Genomic DNA, 15,354 nt, shown 5'->3' with positions numbered 1-15,354 from the left:
ATTTAGTTCAAACGTTGTAGACCAAAGAGTATGAGTGCGCTTCGGCGAAAGGGCAGTCCCTTTGAGAACTTAAATTATCCTCCCGCCTACTCAGCACCTCTTGGTGGGCTGACTACCACTCCCACTTGTTCAAGGTTTCTTGCTCTTGATCACTTACTCTTAATCGCGGGTGAAACCAGAGATACATGTTAACTGGAAAATGGGAAAGAGCCTCCGAGATGGAGCCCGTGCGATCATGTGGAGTCGAGAGGAGATCAGTGTCTTAGAGACCGGTGTTTTCTCCATTGATTGATGCGTGCTAATGGTGCCATTCTCGTGAGGAGAAGCGTCGTTTGATGCCATGGTGCGTAGGTGTAGTAGATGAGACTATACAAGAATGGTGCGCTTGGGAATTATGCCCATGTACATAGATATGTCAGAGTTACCCGAAACGCGGAACGGGAATGGCGACGGGATCCCGTGGAAGGGGGGAACGACAGGGGTCTGTGAAACGGGAATGGCGCGGAATATGAGGCATTAGAAACACCCAAATAATGTAATTTTTAGCTGTGTGATTGAAAACAAGTAGTAGTAGAGTCCTTCGACTCTAATACTAACAAAAATCTTGATTTGAAGACCATTCAACATAACTATCACAAACGTGACGGTGTGTTGTGTAGACTTGAGAGTTTGAGAGGGAGAGGGAGAGGGAGAGGGAGAGGGAGAGAGAGACAGAGGGAGAGAGCTTGTACTATGTAGCCTTGTAGTCTTGAGAGCTTGAAAGAGGCTAGAGCTTGAGAGTTGAAACTCGAGAGGGTATAGCTTGATCCTTGGCCCTTGAAAGCTTGTGTGCATTGTGAAGGTAAGGGGTGGGAGGAGGGGCATTTTATAAGGGAGAGGCTCACAAGATAGAAAACCAAACTCTGAAAATCTGGCTCACAAGATAAAAAACTAAAATTTGAAATCTGGTCGTTCTGGGCCGTTATGGGCTGTTCCGGTATCAACCGCTTGTTCGGAACGGCTGGCCGTTCTTGTCGGGAAAAAATAAGTGCGGTTAGTGAGCCGGGACAGCACCAGGCTGCTCGCTGTGGGAAACGGTGAGAGAAAGATGCATTACACAAGAGAATATGGTACAAAAGACACTATGGAAATCTTAAACTGATATATTTAATGAACTCAAAATGTGAATACAAAAGACTTGACCATTGCAATAGACCTTGTGTGCTCTTTAATCTGCCGAGATCTTGAGCGGAAGCACGGACACCGAACCTTACTCGTTTCAGTTCCCTTCCTTGCTCTTCCCGACCACCTTCACGAGCACTAACTCCGTCGTCACTTGCTTTGGTCTTTCTTGAACTGATCAAAAGATCCTCTAAGAAATCCACTTCTCCTAACACAACCTTCTGTTCTGCAGAAACCAACCTTTACTTAAGTCTCTTTTGTTTACTTTGTCGGACCGATATCCACAGGAGAACCGGCTCTTGATTTTGTTTTCAATAAACTTTGAAACGCTTCTTTTACTTGTTTTCAGTGGCTCCTCTGCAAGACTCCGCCCTGTGCTCGTATGCCAGTTCACCACAAAATCACCAGCACTCCCCTGCACAGACGGCGCCCGTTTCTCTAGTCGCTTTTTCCGCCTCTCATCCTTTGGCTCGCTGCACTGGTCGGCTCTTGCTAGGGTCGCCCCCCTCAACTTCGCCGCTTTTCGACAGCTCTTGACCTCGTACTGTCTTGCAAGCCCGGCCTTGCTTTTCTACTCTGCTCGTCGTTCTCTGTAGGCGATGTCCCTCCCATTGTCCTTGCCTTGACCGCCTCTCTCTGAAAAAACGACGACGAGAATACTGAGCTCTCGTTTGCTATTTATGCTGCCCATGTAGCTTTTGCTTTATTTTAAGCCTTACCAATCAAGCGGCCACTCACACGCTCATAAGAGCGGTCATTACTTCAAGGTCAAGTAACATCTTCGGCTATGCTACATTTGAGTTGACATATAATGCAATCAAAGTGCTTCAAATGGGGACTTCACGTTCGCATAAATATCAGCCAAAGGATAGGGAAGCACATTTTGTCTGAAGCATCATTAAAAATCTTCTCTGATTGTCGTCATGTTAGACATATCCCTCTATCAATGTACTCCAAGTAATGTTGTTTTAGACAATAGCTCTTTTAGGGCATAATATAATCTCTAATGTGAATCACACTTGGTATAGGCACCACCAAGCACAAAATTTAAGGCGTGCAACCAAAAGCATTGCAAAACACCACATTAAAAAAATGTTAGTTCTATTTTAGTAAACCTAATAAAAAATCCTTTTCTTTCTGTGTTTTTCCATCAATGGACGCGGGGCGTCACGACAATGTTCCATAGGTTGCCTAAGGCCTGGAACACTGTTCCGGCGTCGCCCCTTTTCTAGATGGGCGTTGCTACCCCTCTCACAACAACTGAAGCTAAGGGATTCCAAGAATATTGGCCACAAATTTACTGAAGAGACCTTGAAGCAAGTAGTCATCGGTGAAGAAGGGTTTCTTATTGATGAGGAGGTCAAGTGCTTTCAAGAGATGCTTGCAAAACATGGTAAGGCCTTTGCTTTGGAGCCCAGTGAGATTGGATGTGAAGCTAAGGGATCCCAAGAAAATCCTAGGCAAACCTCATTACTTCCCCTTGTGAGAGGGGTAGCTACGGGCTTGACCTTCTTTGCAACAGTCTTGTACTTTGTATCTACTTGCATTTCAAATGCACCACCCAATTCTTTGCTTACCTCCGTTAGAATGTCATGCATGTCCATCGAATGCACTTGCATAAATTCAGTCCCACCTTGCAACCTACACTTCTATATAACTTCCAGTTCTGACATCGTATCAACATAAGAAACTTCTTCAAAGACTCCTGAGATAACATCATCATGTTCAAGTATATCACGTCCGTACAGATCACTCTGAACACTTACCACATATTGCTTCTCCCACTTAGATAGCTCCTCGAACTTTCTGTATGAAAGTGAACCTTCGGATGTTAGTCCCAAAAACCCCGAAGAAAAAGTCTCTTCTTGCGAGAATTCTTCTTCTTTGTACCACTATAGTCCCGCTCTATAGTGGCACCCCAAGAAAATCTTGAGCAAACCTGTACTCTTTGGACTCTTTGCGAATCTTCGGTAAGGACTGATCTCGTAAGCTGTCTTTATTTTTGACATCATCAACACAAACAGTCAAAAACTGAACCGGTCTTTTACCATCTCTGCTTCGGATCCTTGCATATGCTGAACCATCATCCAACACCTTTGTCTCCATGCGCACAGCCGTTATGTAAGGTACCCAAAATAAGTGGATAGGAGGAATGCTCTTGTATGAAAAAATTCTGTTCATCACAAACATCTCCAATCGTTACCTTGACATTTGCACATGCTTCATATAGTTCGCCAGGCTGGGTGTTGGCATCTTGAATCCGCCAACCATGATCCATATCAATAGGCCACTTTCCTCTTTGATACAAGCTCTTTGACATCAAATTAATTTCTGAACCAGATCCACAAGTGCTAGAATAGGTTCATCAATATCACCGATCTTAACAATTATCTCTGTAGTGGCTCTCGCCCAATGTGTTCTGGAAAAATGACTCCTAGGTACTATTTCATCACCATCATCATCATTGAAGTGAATATGTCTTACCTCAGGTGTAACTTGATTGGAGATCATTGCAGACTGTAAGCTTTCTTCTTCAATCTCTATCTCATAAGCATCCAGAATTGATTCTACATGTTGAATCACTTTGCTCTTGACCGTGTCAGGTTCCTGCTCAACTGGTACTTGTCGCTTCCGCTTTATAATGTCAATGATTTCCTCATAAAATTCACGTTTAGCAATACCCGAGACATCGCCCAAAGTAAGTTCCACCTTGCTATTGAGAACGGGTTCCTCAAATACCTTCTTCAGATCTGTAGCCAATTCAATGTCGGATTTTAACTTGTAAGAAGGTCCTCTTGGCTTACCTTGCTTTTTGTCTTTGGATGCCTCTTCCATAACCACGTCAGGTGCAGGAACTGCTTTGGAACTTGAGCCCTCTTCCTTCTTGCCGCTAGTCCTCGTAGCTCGTTTTGATGAGCCCGCAATATCTTCATCTCTCTTGCGCTTCTCTTCCACCATAACTTCGTTAGTCTGAGATTTTGCAAGAAAGGCATACACAGAAAGAGAATCTACAGGATCTGACCACCTCGTAGTTTGTCGAATGCAATCCCCAGCTTGACTTAATGTGTTACGAGTTATTTTACCTTTGTCGGCTGTCCTCAAAGCATAGGGCCATAGATTCCCTTTAGCCTTGATACCTTCTTCATCCTCCGCACTGCATACTTGTAATCCTCAAGTTGTCGCATCAATCCTAGAGACATTGTGCTGCATCTCCTCAACTAGCTTCTTCATACCGCCCTTTGCATAGTTGAAGCGTAGACGTTCACTAGTTTCCTTAAGATGAAGCTTGCTATCCTTCCAAAAACCTATGTTCTTCTAAGCTTGAGTAAAATCATCACAATTTTCACGTACATGATCTAAAGTGTCATACCACGTGCAGCCTTTATCTGAGTCCTTTTGTGGAGGACGTTGCCTGGGTTCTGAAGAAGATCCACTTGCACTCAAACGATCAAGTTTAACAGCTTTCAAATTCAAATTCAACTCTTGTATACCTTTTACTAGCTCATCAAGACTGGCTCTTACAGCTTGGGCTTTGGCTTCTCCACTAGATCCTCTTCAAGCGCTTACATAGGATCAACCAGTATGATTTTGTCCACCCTCTTTTGTCGCTTTGCAATCATATTAACAGCTTCTGTAACCAATTTCCAATCGAAAGTGAATGTTAAACTTTGCTCAAGATGAGTGCTCCGAAGTGTGCTCAAGGGTTCGTTTTACTTATGGAAGGGAGAGCCTCTCGTTGCTTTAGTGAGAGAGTGAACCCGGCCCGTAGGGCGGTAGACGTTGGCTTTCACCCGAAAATTTACTTTGGACTTTAGGATACAGAGAAACTTTTGCAAAAGAAAACTTGTTGTCACAAACTGCTGACGTGTTAAAACCCTGAAGAATGGAGCCAACTTACAGATGCCGGCAGATTGCTTTTTAAGTTTAAAATTTGTTTGAGAACTTGTTTGGTGATCGTGCTGGAATTTGTTTGAAATGGATGGTATCTGTTTTGAACCTGTTTTGGTGCCGGTTTGAAATGTTTGACTATGGTTTTAATACTGGTTTCGTTGATTGATGATTTTACTCCCGGGTGGAGAAGTGAGAATACTGTTTTGGTATTGTTTGAACCTCGGAACGACGCAGGCCGATGCCTGGGGAGCGTTTCTATATGTTTGAAAACCTCGGAACGACCTAGGCCGATATCTGGGGAGCGTTCCGTTGTATGCTAGAAAACCTCCGAACGACGCAGGCCGATGCCTGGGGAGCGTTTGGTTGTATGCTTGAACCTCCAGGCGACGCAAACTACGGTCTGGGGAACGGTTGGTTGTACAGTCCTCTGAGCTCATGGCCCGAACCTTTTTAGGTTATTTGCGGGAGGAATGACGAGGTAGTCGTTGAGTAGCTTCATACAGCAGACCGTCTGTCTCAGGGGAGTGCTTAGCGACGTTGTTTGTTGTGTCTTGTAACATGCATATGTAAGCATTTGTGTTGCATTGTGATGTGCCAACCACTGATTATCCCTAATTGGATGAGATTGCATGGGTATGTAATTTTAGTGCATCAAGACACCCATGGAAGATCAGTGCGGTCTGGGTGTGATGGCTAATTTTACTACACCAGCGTATCAAGAGTTCCGATTTGGCCGAAAGGAGAAGCCAACTCCTTGATCAAAAGAGCCGAAAGGAGAAGCGAACTCCTTGATCGATAGAGCCGAAAGGAGAAGCCAACTCCTAAAAAAAAAAAAAAAGCAAACTGATTGTCCCTCAACTTTTTTTTAAGCTAACTTGAGTTGTTTTGTAGATATGCTATAATCGTGGACAATTACTCTTTTCCAAGAAGGGGAGATGTCACAAACTGCTGACGTGTCAAAGCCTTGAAGAATGGAACCAACTTACAGATGTCGGCCGAGGGGCCTAAACCCTAAGAAGACCAAGTAACAGAAGAAAAAGTCCTACCAACTTATGGGGACCCCGTCCGATGGGGCCCCAAGTGACATAAAGAATTAAAATAAAGCAGGACCCGCACACATGCGTAGCAGCTGATAATGTGGCAATTTTCGGATTTTTTGCTGACAGTGCTGACGTGGCAGTTGAACGGAATTCCGTGATTTCCGCTGGTAGGTTTTTGACATTGCTTTTGGACCAGAAGCTTTTGAGTTTGAAGGCTTTTCATGTAAATTGCTTTTCATAGGCCAAGGGCCTTTAAATATGTGCTAAGGGCTCATTCTCTGGTATGCTTCCTGGAGAAGGTGTAGAGTCTGGAATACCGGCTTGTACTGTGTTGATGCAATTTAAAGAAATACCGAAAGGGGCGCCAAGGTTTGGGGCCAATACTCTCCGGGGTGGAATTCTGCCACTCACTGTCGCGTGTCGTCTCTCTCTCTCTCTCTCTCTCTCTCTCTCTCTCTCTCTCTCTCTCTCTCTCGCTGTGAGTTCAGTTGTTGTGGAATTCTGCCACTCACTGTCGCGTGTCGTCTCTCTCTCTCTCTCTCTCTCAGTTCAGTTGTTATTGAAGTGCTAAAAGTATGTTTTGTCTGTTCTTTTCTATTGGCACGTAGTGCCTGTCTTATGACACCTGTAATAGGAATTGATACGTCAAACACACACGGCTTGGAAGCTAGACCGCTACCAAACAGACGCCGACACCTGTTGGCCCCAAAGATTGGCGTCCCTCTCGGTATTTCTTTATTGTATTAACAGAGGGAATAAAACCTGTGATTTCCTACGAGCTGTCCCACATAATCCGGGCTGAAAACCGCCTGTTCTGGTTCGATTTTGGCAGCATAACTATACTAGGATGCCTCTCAGATAGTATCCCCACGCAATAGATGACTTTCATGATGCATACGGACACTTTGCAAAACGTGGTGAGAATCTGCAGCACGCTGAATTCTCTGTTTTCTGCCCTGAAAATGCGCCAAATCACCTCTACAGCGGTGCCCTGGCGTCCCCGGACCTCCTGGGGGTATTAGGGACCGTTTAGGGCCGAAACCCTAAACCTGCAAAAATACACAGCAGGCTGTATTTCCCTGTTTTGGGCTTTGTTTCGCCAGCCGGTCGCATCTGTAACAAGTCCTCGAGCTCTCGCACCTGTAGGGCTACTTGCCCTTTGAATCAAACGAGATTTCTCACGTGAAACTTGTCCGAATTCACCTGTACTTGCGGGGGATTAGCAACTAGCTAATCCAATACCTGTGCAAGAGGCTCTTGCCTCGGCAATCGCGCATGAACCCACACAATTGTACATAGGTTCAATGAAAAGCCCTCTTGTGGGGCATCACATAATATTGCACGGAGGGGGGAGACAGAGTAGTGAATGCTGTGCAAGACTTCAGTTCTTGCACATAGAGGGTAGGCAAGCACACAATAGCTTTGGTACCTGCAACAATCCACCATACGGCTGAAAAATGCAGTCCTTGTTTTGTTTTAATGCTTCTCGCTTTCTCTCTTAAGTTGAAAAAATGTCCAAAAATGTGCCAAGTGACACTCATGCATTAATTCCCCGCTTTTGGAACTTCTGGTCTAAAAATATCTCAACCGGTTGCTTAGTTGACTTAGCGGCAGAGTAATGAAATGTTCCACTTGTCATTCCGGAGCTAATGACGCGAACACATTTCATGGCCCAAAATAGCAGTTCCCTAAAGTTTAGGAGATGCTTCGATTGGACTCTCACAGATCATCAGACCATCTTTCACCAGTGGGACCACATCCAAAAATGCAATGTAGCCGAGTTCTCGGATGATTTTCTCTAGGTGACCCCATCTTGTCACTGTGCCTCTATGAAGGTAATTTCCTAGTATCCACCAACTTATTAAGTGCGGCGAGGAGACTAGATGACTTTGAACTCAGCCTAGACATCCTTTTACTATACAAGTTCGAGTGCCGACCAACTTCTCGTTTGCGGGTGAAACTACCGTTCATATTGGCCATACAATGTTCGACCATTCGCAACTTCAAAAAGAAGGGCTCAAAAATCAAACAAAAATCATTGGAAAGAAACCAACAACTAAGGTTAGCAGTTGCCGCGTCCTCATGACATAGTTAACAATTGTTACGTCCTCGTGACATACCCCCCTCTTGAAATCGCAAACGTCCTCGATTGCATACCATAAATACATGCCACTGATGATCTTGTGTTGTTAGCACTCTTTTATCATTGCATGTATCCGCAAGAAAGGTTGTAACAGACAGATACAAATGACTTAATGAGACCTTCATACTTTTGTCATTTCTATCTATTACACTGAATTCATATGTACATATGATGTGCTAGCTCTATCATTACCCCTCCTTTGCACACGTTGGGTTGGGGCATTAGTAGGCTGTAACCCAAAGCCTTCAAGGTAAAGCTGCAATACATTTGGTGACTCTGACAGTTCATGCTCTTCTATCCACTTTGCATCCATAGGTGGATAGTTCTTGAACTTCACCAACTAGCGTCTTGCAACCTGTCCTTAACTTTTCCGTCCTTAAGTGCCAAAACTTACTTAGGTACCAGGATCTCATTAAGTTCCTCAACTTCTGGCTGATCCTCATCCTGGCAATGGAACCATGAAACCGGCCCGTAGGGCGGTAGACTTTGGCTTTCACCCGAAACTTTACTTTAGACTTTAGGACATAGAGAAACTTTGCAAAAGAAAACCTGCAACGGGAATTGATACTTCAAACACACACGGCTTGGAAGCTAGAGCACTACCAAGCAAACGCCGACACCTGTTGGCCCCAAAGACTGGTGCCCCTTTCAGTTAATTGTATTAACAGAGGGAATAAAACCTGTGATTTCCTACGAGCTGTCCCGCATAATCCGGGCTGAAAACCACCTGTTCTGGTCCGATTTCGGTAGCATAATTGTACTAGGGACGCTTCACACACAGTATCCCCACGCAATAGATGACATTCCTGACGCATACGAACACTTTGCAAAACCCGGCGAGAATCTGCAGCACGCTGAATTCTCTGTTTTCTGCCCTGAAAATGCGCCAAATCACCTCTACAGCAGTCCCTTGGCGTCCCCGAAACTCCTGGGGGTATTAGGGACCCGTTAGGGCCGAAACCCTAAACCTGCAAAAATACACAGCAGGCTGTTTCCCTGTTTTGGGCTCTGTTTCGCGAGCCGGTCGTATCTGTAGCAAGTCCTCGAGCTCTTGCACGTGTAGGGCTACTTGCCCTTTGAATCGGACGAGATTTCTTACGTGAAACCTCTCCGAATTCACCTGTACTTGCGGAGGATTAGCAACTAGCTAATCCAGTACCTGTGCAAGAGACTCTTGCCTCGGCAATCGCGCATGAACCCACATAACTATACATAGGTTAAATGAAAAGCCCTCTTGTGGGGCATCACATAACTGCATGGAGGGGAGACTCTAAACACACACACACACACACACACACACATCAATAAAAGAGGGGTGATTTAACTAATTGTATCTTCTTCTGGTGCACCCTTTCTCCTGGTCTGCTCTCACAGAAGCAGGGCACCATCCCTTATAAACTTTGTACTGCTGAAATTTTACATAGTAACAACAAATATCGGAAGGTGCGCCTATTTAGGGGCTAGTACTCCCCTCCCCCTCTCCATCTGTCCTAATACCATCTCTATCTCTCAGTCTCTCTTGTCTCCTAATTACTCCGTCTTTGATCTCCAATATCTAAGTGCTGAATTTTTGATTTAACAAGCTGAAAATCTCTGTTTTTGCTGTCCCATACCGCCTGGGCAGTAGGCCATCTGGTTACACACATCCGCAAAACAACCGCCACTCGTTATCACCTGTCCTCGAGAGAGACCAGGACCAATCGGACAAACCTGGAAAGATTCCAAACTCTAACAAGAAGAAAGTGGGGAGTGTGAATGAGGTGAGAAGAAGAAAAGAAGTTTTAACACTAGGAACAATCCCAAGAGAGCACGTGTGCACTGTGAGGGTCGAAGGAAAAGAGTCCTAAGGAGCATAGCGAGGTGGGCAAGGAGAGGCAGCAATGGTGGGAAGGTGGAGGATTGGTTTGGGGTGGGGAGTAGCAAGGACGCGATAGAGGAAGCAGCAGCAAGGTGGATGCGAGCAAGGGTTGCAGCAGCGAGGGAGATTGTGTGGTGGGTGCGACCGAGGGAGGGTGCAGCAGTGAGGTGGGTGCCAGCAAGGGAGATGGGGGGGTGGGTGCGAGCCAGAGCAGCAGGAGCGAGCAGCTTGCATGGTACATTCATCTGAAAGCTGTGAGATCTATAAGTACTGTAAAGGGATCACCTGATGGTAGCATGTGCATGGAACTCATGAATACGTTGCATCAGCTTCAGAAATTAGGTGAATTGCAAACATTTTCATGTTTTCTCACCTTGGAAAGTTTTATTCAAAAGGTTGGGCCTATCAGTTATGTTCAAGTGTCCTGCATGGATTACACCAGAGGTCAGCGCCAGAGGCCAGGGTTTGTTGCATTTAACCAACTGTCCATTAATATGGAAAACATGCAGCGGCATATTTACAGGTGCAAGTGGGTGACTGCTAAATAGCGGGCCACAAGTCACTCGTGACCTAGGCTTGCATGACTGTGGCTTTGAATGGTATATGAAGTCTGCTGCACCACTGCTGCAAAGAGTTAACTAAGAGGCATTTTCACGCAAGTCTAGTTTACATGGTACAGGGGGTCTGCTGCCCCACTGCTGCAAAGAGTTTAATAGTAGGCATTCCATGTTGCTGGTGGATGCATTGATATGGTTCTGTGTTGTAGTGCAAGCGAAAACGGCTCATGTTTTATGTGGTTAAAACTTCAAAACATTTCGCAATGGCTTTCTTACTTATTTTTCTCCAATGTTACATAGGCTTGTTCTACGAATCTGGAAGTTGGTTTCAAATGGTATAGTCGATGCTAGCTTATGGGCCTTGTTTGTGATGTTAGTTGGAGATATTTTTGCTAAGTCTTTTTGGAATTTTGTGTGTAGATGAGACTGGAGGGGACTTGGAGTGAGAGGGGTTCTGAACTTGCAGTTGCTATGGAGGTATGTATCTCAAGTTTGTCTCAAATAAGAGGGTTCTTTTGAGTTGACAGTTTGTTTGGTACGTTATATGAAGGTTTTTGAGGTTGCACCATCTCTATACCTTGTTGAAGTGCGCAAGGCAGCTGGTGACACCCTGGATTATCACAAGGTATGCAGCTGCTCGCTTTTCGTCTCTGTTATTTACTGGCCAGCATTTCACACATTTTTTCCAAAAGAAAGTTGAGACCAAGGTGCTACTCTTGATATTGCCTCCACAGTTTTATAAAAGTTTATGCTCAGACTTGGGAGATGTTGTGTGGAAGTCAGCAGAGGAGACACACCATTCTGATTCTGCGAAGTGACCCATGAGTTTCAATGCTTGGGCTTGCTTAATAGTGATCAAGTTGCTGTAGGAAGTCGTTACGGGAGTCGTCTGTCTTCTCAGTGATTGGGCTTGCTGAAAGTGATCAAAGCATTGGAGGAGGCCTTTATGGGAGTTGTCTGGTCTCTCTATCTAAATCGCACCATAGATACCACTTGTACTTGCTCGTCAAGCTTTACTGCAGATGGCTATGCAATCTGCCCTGTACAATAACATGTACACATGCTTGTTACTTTACACAAACATCTATTCAATTGGAACATTGGTTATTGTATGTCAAGTTCTAAATACAGCACTCTCTCTCTCTCTCTCTCTCTCTTCCCCCAGATTGACGATTTCTTCACACCAGACACTGGACATATAGAGGAGCAGCCACCACGCCAAAGCTCAGCTCATACTCATACCCACGGTACTCTCATTGACTGAGCATTGGAGCTAGGGAGATTGAGACGCCCACAATTGAGGAGAGGAGCTTGACAGCATCGACGGAGACTACAACAGAGGATTCGAGCCATACTATCTCGACATCCAGAGTACAGATAAGGATGGATTTATTAAACATTATATCGCCCTCTTGTGTTGGGCACCCATTCTATTAGTGGTCTCTTCTTTTTTTGTACCCAGACATGGTAGTTTGTAATGAATTGGTCTCATAGGCCATTTTGGCCTTTTGAAAACGTTAATATGTCATTTCATCTCATCTCTCTCTCTCTCTCTCTCTCTCTCTCTCTCTCTCTCTCTCTCTCTCTCTCTCTCTCTCAGAGTACTCATTGGATGCACCATCGCTTGCACTAACACGGCGATAGATTAGCAGGACTATCAGATAGGATCTCTCAAAGCTGGACATGAGGATGACATGGTTGTCACTTGGAGAGGAGCTAGGGAAGAAAATGGCTTTCTATAGAGCATTTTCTCCACACTAGTAAGGATGGCTTCATCATATGTCCGAGCTACATGGGTGAGCATCTTCATTATGGGGTTTGATGCGCGATAGATCAGCTACCTACATCCTCACACGAGCTCCAGATAGAGATAGGCAAATAGACATCAACTCCCCCAGATCAAAGGATAGGCCAACTATGCCACCTAGAGCCAGAACAAGTCATCTGGATGAATACCTACAAATCAAGTCCTTTTTTACGTGATCGCTGAAGCGGAACCTCTAGGGAATGAAAGCTTGTATGTGCTTGTTACATGATTGGAGGAAAATGAGGCTCATACCTAGTGGGGTGAGTGGAGGCCTTTGAAGTGTAGCTCTGTTTAGAGAAAAGGTGATCCTTGAAGGACCTAGAATTGGGGTGGACTCTCCTTGTTCGTTTGATTGAGTGTCCTAGCGACACGGATAATGATACTATTAAGGAGGAGATTTTGTGCTCTATGGCATTGAGGAGGCAATCATATGGCTTGTTCAGAGAAGTTTGAAGAGCGCAGACATGACTAGGCCTAGCTAGAGGGTTCTGGTACCTACATTGATGGGCACAAGCGTGAAATAAGGAGAGGCTTGCTCATTTGCTCAAGGGTAGGCTTGATAGTTTTGAGAGTGGGAAACCATTCATACAGTTGGTCACATGGAACTAGTTGAAGTTAATGAGAGATAGAGATGGATAGAACCTCCCTTCTATCTTTGGGAGGCTCGATCCATCTTGCTCAATGGCCTTGCTCTTCTAGGGCAACTGTGCTAGACGATTGTGGGATGGCCATGCTTTGATACTAGGTATATTCTCTGGCCAGTCCGCAAGCTTGTGTTGAGCATGAGGATCTGCGCAAGAAATGACAAAGCTGGTGGAGTGATGTAGCAGCACTTGTGCAAGGCGCGTTGTAATTTCCTATTTTTCATGGGCGTCATCTCTACAAAATTATCCGTACAACGCGCATTCAAAGGCTATCAAAACGAGGTAATAAGATAACTCATCTTTATAAACCTTGTAAGTTTTTACCAAAATCCGCTTCATCGAATGTGCAAGTTTAAATATTTTGTCAAATTAAATACCCCTCTTGAACACTCATGGTATGCTACATTTTTTATGGTCACCCCTCCCCTCCTAAAACGTGGCTCTACTCGTGTTAATATTGCTGTTATGTTAGTGCTCAAGCAATTATGTTGTATCGTCTATGGTAGCAACTCACTAAGATTGGCACCATTTCTAGAATGATTGCTGATGTAGAGCTCTGCCCATACTACAACCTACTCTCCTCTCTCACTTCTCGCCATGAACGTGCCTAGGACACTCCTTGAAGTGGCATAAAAAAGAGATGTGTATAATCAATTGTAGAGCTTAACCTCAGCTAGAGCTTGAATTTGTGGGAGCTCAGAGGAGTACTTAGTGTATAGAGAATTATAGATTGACTGTATGCCAATATAAAAGAGGTTGTGGCGGCATTGTCGACAAAGCGGTACTTAGTGAAGGAGATTGAGCGGCATTCAAAAGGGAGTGCAGATTCGAGCTTGAGTATGAATCTTGAGCTTGTGTAAAGATTAAGAAGTAAGCTCTTGGACGATTTTTTCAGAGAAGAAACAGGAAAAACCGATTTCAATAGGTCATTTTTTTCTTTTTTTGGGCTTCAAAAGCAAGTTTTTGCATCTCTCTCTCTCTCTCTCTCTCTCTCTCTCTCTTCCTTAATTCCGATGTAGGGTTTATCCTAGGGTTTTGGCACTGCCCACTGTAAAGAAAGAATTACCTTGCAAATGAGTTTACAAGCTAAAGAGTACTCCTGGAGATGTTATGACTAAGTAGATTAGTTACTAAGGGATTTGCACAAACGGAAGGCATTAAGTTTGATGAGATCTTTTTGCATGTAGTCAAGATGACTATCTTGCTTAATATGTTTGGAGTAGCAACTACTACTGAGGATTTGGAATTGGTTGAAATGGATGTTCTCTCTCTCATGCTCTCCATCCCCGCACAATCGTTCCTTTCAATGTCAAAACCAATGTTGCAGCTACATTAAGAAATAATGCTAAAATAGAGCTGCAATGCTAGAACATTAGAAACTACAATTTAGTGTATGAAGCTAGCAAAATTTATAGGTTGTTTTGAAGAAAATAACTATAGCACTAGAATAAAGCACCAACAATGTTGGGAAGTTGAGGGGTTGGCAATTTATTTAGCATCTTTGGCCAATAGCTTGTTGGGAAATTGATTACAAGCAATGCCACTAAAATTTCATGAATCTCTTGCATAGAATTTGGGTTTCAAAGTCACACTCATGTGCGCTTGTATGCCAAGTGTGGTGTACTTATGAAAGCAAGAAAATTTTCTTGTTGAGCTTCTTGTTAGGGAAAGGTCAAAGTGTAATGAATGCGCTTGTGTATCCATGGTTGGCTTGTACATGATAATGCTTTTCATGCAATCCCATTTTGTTAAAGATTGATGGACATTAGTGTGTCCAAGAGATATGTTGATGTGTATCGTGCGAGATACTGGCTTCATTGACCATTGACCTTATTCTTTCTACATAAATGAATAAGGGGTCTCATTCATTTAGTAGTAAGTACTCCACCTCCACACACAGTTTATCACTCTACACTCACCGTGCGCGCGCGCGCGCACACACACACACACACCCATGCCACACAACTTCCGCATTGGTGTGCTCTTCATGGCACATGCCAGAGGATGTGCATGTTTAGAAGGGATGGATGTCATGTTAGGTGCAGCGGGCTATGGAGGATGCAGCTTTTGAGGACGCATGGCAAGGTGCATGCGTGCATCAAAAGAAACGAAGAGAGAGAGAGAGAGAGAGAGAGAGAGAGAGAGAGAGAGAGAGAGAGAGAGAGAGAGAGAGAGAGAGAGAGAGAGAGAGAGAGATCATTCTCAGAAGACAAAAAATAACGCTATGATGTTGTATTGTAATCTTTCTTGAAG

At 44.3% G+C, this 15,354-nt stretch overlaps 1 protein-coding gene across 3 annotated transcripts in view; it reads left to right on the top strand.

Annotated features, from left to right (window-relative positions):
- The window catches only part of LOC147439983 (CBL-interacting protein kinase 24-like), a 133,707-nt gene extending 121,519 nt beyond the window's left edge, over nt 1-12,188 (top strand). For 2 of the 3 annotated variants that reach the window (XM_086485688.1, XM_086485686.1), the window contains 3 exons: nt 11,071-11,127; nt 11,201-11,275; nt 11,385-12,188. In XM_086485688.1, coding sequence (XP_086341814.1) covers nt 11,071-11,127; nt 11,201-11,275; nt 11,385-11,468 — 216 coding nt within the window. In that variant the 3' untranslated portion in view covers nt 11,469-12,188. Of the gene's footprint in view, nt 1-10,950; nt 10,986-11,070; nt 11,128-11,200; nt 11,276-11,384 lie in introns of those variants that run through there. The other variant, XR_015184674.1, reaches the window with a different exon arrangement.
- The last annotated feature ends 3,166 nt before the right edge of the window (nt 12,189-15,354 follow it).

This window comes from Adiantum capillus-veneris, chromosome 16 (assembly GCF_014529385.1).
Source record: "Adiantum capillus-veneris isolate H3 chromosome 16, ASM1452938v2, whole genome shotgun sequence".
NCBI classification, from domain to species: domain Eukaryota; kingdom Viridiplantae; phylum Streptophyta; class Polypodiopsida; order Polypodiales; family Pteridaceae; genus Adiantum; species Adiantum capillus-veneris.
The sequence above is the reverse complement of the archived record's forward strand: the minus strand, read 5'-3'. Positions and strand labels throughout refer to the sequence as shown.